General features: G+C 34.1%; 1 protein-coding gene across 1 annotated transcript; it reads left to right on the top strand.

Annotated features, from left to right (window-relative positions):
* Nucleotides 1512-4845, top strand: LOC109347994 (phosphoglycerate kinase 3, cytosolic-like). The gene is made up of 6 exons (XM_019588160.1): nucleotides 1512-2032; nucleotides 2690-2767; nucleotides 2875-3135; nucleotides 3485-3802; nucleotides 3985-4143; nucleotides 4431-4845. Exons 1-6 carry the CDS (start codon nucleotides 1604-1606, stop codon nucleotides 4638-4640), a joined length of 1455 nt encoding a protein of 484 aa, XP_019443705.1. The 5' UTR covers nucleotides 1512-1603; the 3' UTR covers nucleotides 4641-4845.

The raw sequence follows: 6470 nt of genomic DNA, 5'->3' as shown, positions 1-6470 counted from the left end.
CCACTATGACCAACTAGGTTTAGGATCGATCCGACCAACATGGTAATTAATGAGAGAAGACCCACCTTCAAGGAATCTAGGAGCCACCATAGGTTCAGACATAGGTCTGCCAAACAACTCATCAACAAGATAGAAGGATGGCATCAATCGTAATATCCATAAACCTCCGTTTGGTGCTATGTAAACTCATTTACATTGGTATAAATATAGGAGACTACTAAATACAAGAAGTATCTTCAACATACTAATTACCTTCTCTTACTATATTTCTCTACATATCTTTCACCCTCTATGCATATTAACTTGAGCGTTAAAGTTCATTTTCACATATCCACTCATTGTGATACAATACTTAGGTACTCCAAGCTGAGTCCTCAACCGAACTAAGCCTATGGTGAGAATAACTTTAACACAATTCACCCAAAATAACTTCTACCACATTTTCTTCTCAATCAAAATTAGATGTGATAAAATTATCCATAATACACAATTCATCCAAATGCAAGAAAATAAAATTCATCTATTAAAGTTCATAGATTTAAATAGCATAATTCAATGAATAACTTTAGTAATGAATGCATTTGAATTCATTCATTGTATCTAATGAATATCCATGAGTATATTCATCTGGATGCATATCTTATCCATCCAAAAAAATAAAATACATGTGTTCTTTGTTTTTCAATTTCATTCACTATTGCAACTCTCATTTTCTTGTAATGTTTTTCATTCTCTTTGAATTTTATATTAAATTGAGATCCATTAAAAAAATTATGCATAAAACCTCAAATATTACATATTTGTAGAATATTATAAAAAATAATTTTTACAAAGTAAAAACACTTTTACCAAAAAATGATTTGTAAAAGTTTTTTTAAAGCTGATTTTAGAAGGATTTTTAAAAGTTTGTTTTATTGTGATTTTAAAAATGTTTTACTGAATTAATGATTTTATTTAATAATATTTTTAGTTCAAATTAAAAAAAAAACAACTGAATTGGATATTCATTCATCCAAATTTATTAAAATTGATTAATTAATGGATTGGACCAAATTGTTCTTAAGTTTGAATATGAATGAATTAAATAATTTAAAATATCATTGTATGAATTTCTATGGATTGATGAATGATTTTTCATATATGAGGATCCAAAATCATCCATTTTTCACTACCTTATCATGTAATCAACAAAAAAACTAACAATGCATTGGTCTAGTAATTGAATCCAAAAAAATGACCAAAAAATCAAATATTTGATTCTCGTAAGCGACATTTATTAAAAATATAATCATATCCAAAATAATTGAGATTAGTTCTTTATCATAAGATGATAGAGATACAAAAAATAATAACCAACAAAAAAAAAGTAGAAGACAATGAGAGCACAGGATATGGGTGAAAAGAAAGCAAGAACATCATGAACCTCTCATCACTGATAAGAGAAATCTAAAATCCCCTCACCACACCCAATCATTTCCATTCTTTTCTTAGTCCACATCTTCACTTCACTCCCTTTGCCCTATTAACATAATAACCACTCTTCCTTAATCCCTCCAAAAAAACAAAACACATTCTCTTTCATACACCACTTTCTCTCTCTAAAATGGCCTCAGCAGCACCACACACCACTTTCTCTCTCCTCCGTTCCACCACCACCTCATCCACCCCTTCCACCCGCTCCTCCCTCATCCACCTCTCCCCCGCCACCACCACCACCGCATCCCTCCGCCTCCGCCCCATCCGCCGCCTGGGCTTCTCCGCCGCGGACCCGCTCCTGGCCCTCCACGTGGCATCAAGGGCTGCAACATTGAAGGGAAAGGGAGCAAGAGGGGTGGTTTCAATGGCGAAGAAGAGTGTTGGGGATTTGAGTTCTGAGGATTTGAAAGGGAAGAGAGTGTTTGTGAGAGCTGATCTGAATGTTCCACTTGATGATAATCAGAATATTACTGATGATACTAGGATTCGTGCTGCTATTCCTACTATTAAGCATCTTATTCAAAATGGTGCCAAAGTTATTCTCTCTACTCACTTGGTATGTTACAATGTTACATTATTGTTTTTTTGTACTATCAATATCAATGGTATCCCTCACCTTTTTTAGGTAAGACACTAATCATTTTGGGTGCGTGATTGACTCTCCCAACAATTGTTTGATCTTTTGTTGATACTGAGATCTAGCTAGACTAGTATTTTGTTTGTACATTATAAGAAAAAAAGAAAATGTATGCATGATGCATGAGTTTTATACCATGTCTTTGTGTCATGTAACATTTATATTTAATCATCATTGACTCTTCAACAACAAAAAATATTATAAATGAATGGTAGATGAGTATGTATGGATCAAACTTTACACAGAGCATATATATTACACTCAAAATATAAATGCAAGTTTTAATTACAAAAGCATATGAGATTTGTATAAAACAATGTGGTTTGAAGTTAGAAGATTGGAACTTTTCATAGTTACATGATTCGCGGTACCTGGTTCTGTAAAATTCTTCACTTTTTTGCATTGTTAGTACAAAGACTTTTATAATGAACCACTTAAGTGGTGCATGATAAGCTGAATCTGGTATATGGTATGCTGAATCCGGTATATGGTATGTTGAATCTAGTATATGGTACTTATGCTAAATGACTAAATGAGGGAAATATGTGAGTATGTAACTTTTGATGATTTTTCCAGGGAAGACCAAAGGGTGTCACTCCCAAGTACAGCTTAGCGCCTCTTGTACCTCGGCTTTCCGAACTCATTGGTGTCCAGGTATGTTTAAATTCTACAGAAGGTAAATAATGTATAATTGTTTAGAGTTTTGGTGGATAATTACAATATTTTGTGTCCTTTTCTGTTTGAATATGGGTAATTCATAGGTTGTCAAGGCTGAGGACAGTATTGGTCCCGAAGTAGAAAAACTGGTAGCTTCCCTTCCAGATGGAGGTGTTCTCCTTCTAGAGAATGTGAGGTTTTACAAGGAGGAAGAGAAGAATGACCCGGAGCATGCTAAAAAGCTCGCAGCTCTAGCAGATCTTTATGTGAATGATGCATTTGGTACTGCTCATAGGGCGCATGCATCAACCGAAGGGGTCACTAAATTCCTGAAACCATCTGTTGCTGGTTTTCTTTTGCAAAAGGTTGGTTTGTCTCTTCCTCATTTTTCACTAAATTACTATCAACAGCTGATCCAATTTTTTTGTTAACTATCTGAATGAAGTTCCTGAAGTTCAAAATCAAAATGATCACTTTTATGATGATTCATCTTGTAAATTGTAATAAGTTTGGTCTGTTGATATGGTGAGCTTAGAAACAACCTCTTCGTTTGTTGGGGTAAGGCTGCGTACATCTACCCTCCCATATCTTACTAAGTGGGAGCCTCGTGTATTGGGTCACCCTTTTTTGTTGATGTGAAGTAAAATCTCATGTCAAATGTAATCATTCCTCATTCTTTTAAGTTCAATAATTGTTTGTTACATCATGTTTTAGGAACTTGACTACCTTGTTGGGGCAGTATCAAGCCCAAAAAGGCCATTTGCTGCCATTGTCGGTGGTTCCAAGGTCTCATCCAAAATTGGAGTGATTGAATCACTTCTAGAAAAAGTTGACATCCTTCTTCTTGGTGGAGGAATGATCTTCACATTTTACAAGGCCCAAGGTCTCTCAGTGGGTTCATCCCTTGTAGAGGAGGATAAGTTGGATCTCGCTACAACACTAATAGCAAAAGCCAAAGCGAAGGGGGTTTCTCTCTTGTTACCAAGTGACGTGGTGATTGCAGACAAATTTGCTCCTGATGCAAACAGCAAGGTTTGTTTTCTAAGCTATGTTAGATAACATATTACTCAGAAAACCGGGTCAGTTGAACCACTCGAAATATTAATGATACAGCACGCAAACAGCTGTACTATCATTACCGAGTTATTGTTCATGTTTATTCATTCTGAATTTTTTTTGGAGCAAGAACTTAAGATTTACATTGGTCATTTTAGGTTGTGCCAGCATCTGCTATCCCTGATGGCTGGTTGGGATTGGATATTGGTCCAGATTCTGTTAAAACATTCAATGATGCATTGGACACTACCAAAACCATCATATGGAATGGACCTATGGGTGTTTTCGAGTTTGAAAAGTTTGCTGTTGGGACAGAGGTACGCAATCACACCGGTCTACGGAGTTAGGATCATATTATGGTTAATAGTGTTTGCACTTTGCAATAATATAAAATGTTTACCTAAAGTGAGGCATACTCATAAATAAGTAGGACTTAATTTTCTTTGTATGTCATTTACATCTCGTAAACCATACAATTGTTCATATCTATATACCAGAAGTAACTTGTTGGGTTAGGGAATATTTGAAATGCCATCTGCAGATACTAAAACTTCTTCTATCAGTATGACTATTACATATTTTGAATTTTGTACTCTTCCTTCAGGCTATTGCAAAGAAGCTAGCTGACCTCAGCGGAAAAGGAGTGACAACAATTATCGGAGGAGGAGATTCAGTTGCAGCCGTTGAGAAAGTAGGAGTTGCGAGCGTCATGAGCCACATATCAACTGGTGGTGGAGCTAGTTTGGAGTTATTGGAAGGCAAAGAGCTTCCTGGTGTCCTTGCTCTTGATGAAGCCACACCAGTTGCTGTGTAAGACGATTTTCCGTCTGGAAAAATTTTCCATCCTCGGGTGCCCATGTCCTTGTAACCTTGTTTAAGAGCATATATTCTAGGATCCTTCCGAGTTTCTTGGTGTAAATTTACCATTATGCCCTAGCTATTTGCTTCGCACATAAATTGTGTAACTGTAAACCCAGTCTGAAAGCCATAAATTCAAATAAATGCATCATTTGCTTCAACTGTTTTTGCTTTCTTTTATGACTGTTCGATCCATGTAGCCGACCTTATCTAGTGAGATATAGGCTTGATGGTTGTTGTTGGCGGGATTTAAAGCAAGTTTTGCTGGCATTGCATGCATGCCTTGACCTTGTGGAAGTGACAGGTTGTATTGAATAATAGCTTACAATATGTTTAGAAGGATGGATACCCAAGGAATTGTTGTGGACCTATACTTTTTAGCATGAATGATTGAAAAAGAAGTGGATACCATGAGCTCTAGAAAACATAAGGTCCATAATCTTTGCCTTGTACCCTTGACTTCACAGCATTAAATTATTGTCTCATTTCTTCTAAATGATCCTTAGTCACAAATTTGAGAAGCATCTTATCTTTCTATAAATTATCTGCTTACTTGTCAAAGTTAGAAGATGTTTTTAGTGGAACATTAGTATAAAGATTTATATACAGTTAATATATCGTTCATATTTATTTGTATTACTTATACTTAAGAGTCAATAGCAATTAAATATAAACGATGAATGATATAATGACAGTGTAAAAAAATTACATTGTTATTGTATATATTTTTTCTCAATGTTTTATTACCTTTACTGGGAAAAGAGTTCAGGACCTTGGGCCTTATATGTGATCCAATATCTAGAGAGGCCCCAAAGCAAAAGCTACTCAAGAATGCTGCTTATGCAGGATAATTTGTTTGTAAAGTAAACATAACTAACTATGTGTTTATATAGAAAAAAAATGTATATACTTTATATATTATCAATGCATTATTTATCATTCATATTTAATTATCATTGACTCATGTCCTTACATCATCTATAATTTATGTTTAATTACCATCGACTTCAAAAAATAATATAAATGAATAGTGGATGATACACTAATTGCATAACACTAACATTGCATAGATATTATAGTATTGTTTAAGAGTTTAAGAGATAATAATAGTATCATACACACAAACCAAATCATGTCCTTATCAAATTGCATATAATTAAAGCAGTTAATCACATTAGCAATTACAAATTCAAAGAATATGATAAAATGAATGGCCATGATGCTTATTGGAATATCCTTTTTTTTTAAGATTCCCTTCGCCCCTCCCCTTTTAAAAACATTGCATGTATATCAAAGCTATATTTTCTTCATTATTCACCAACATAGTATAATTCCTTTTGTTTTTCTATTTTCCAAAAAATTGAAGATTTTGCACTAACTTTCCACTAGCTACAAATGATAACTCAATGAATATTTGGATACAAATTCAATAGGTGGTACTTGATAGAATAAAGTAAACACAATATTCTTTAATAAAAAAGTAGAATAATTTTTATATGAATTCACATATAACCTAACAACTCTATTTATTCCATTTCTTTTCTAAGAAATATCTAAATAAAATTAGAATTACTTTTCTAATGGTGCAAAAAAAGAAAATCAATTTTCATTGTTAGGAGAAAAAAGGTCAACTTTAACAAATAAAGGAGAAAATTAAATTGCAAAGTCTGAAACCATGATGCAACATAGCCCTAATAACAATGTGTAACAGTGTGATTCAATTGTGAGGTGGCGGCTAGGGTTGTGAGATGGGTGAGGGTATGAGTGGACAATGTTTTTGTATTGT

Source organism: Lupinus angustifolius, chromosome LG05 (genome assembly GCF_001865875.1).
Source record: "Lupinus angustifolius cultivar Tanjil chromosome LG05, LupAngTanjil_v1.0, whole genome shotgun sequence".
NCBI lineage: Eukaryota > Viridiplantae > Streptophyta > Magnoliopsida > Fabales > Fabaceae > Lupinus > Lupinus angustifolius.
The sequence above is the reverse complement of the archived record's forward strand: the minus strand, read 5'-3'. Positions and strand labels throughout refer to the sequence as shown.

What these genes read in the sequence shown, in the direction of transcription:
- LOC109347994 (XM_019588160.1), top strand. Translation starts at nt 1,604, where the DNA reads ATGGCCTCAGCAGCACCACACACCACTTTCTCTCTCCTCCGTTCCACC. An exon ending in TTATTCTCTCTACTCACTTG is followed by an intron (nt 2,033 to 2,689) that starts GTATGTTACAAT and finishes TGATTTTTCCAG; the next exon opens with GGAAGACCAAAGGGTGTCAC. An exon ending in CCGAACTCATTGGTGTCCAG is followed by an intron (nt 2,768 to 2,874) that starts GTATGTTTAAAT and finishes GGTAATTCATAG; the next exon opens with GTTGTCAAGGCTGAGGACAG.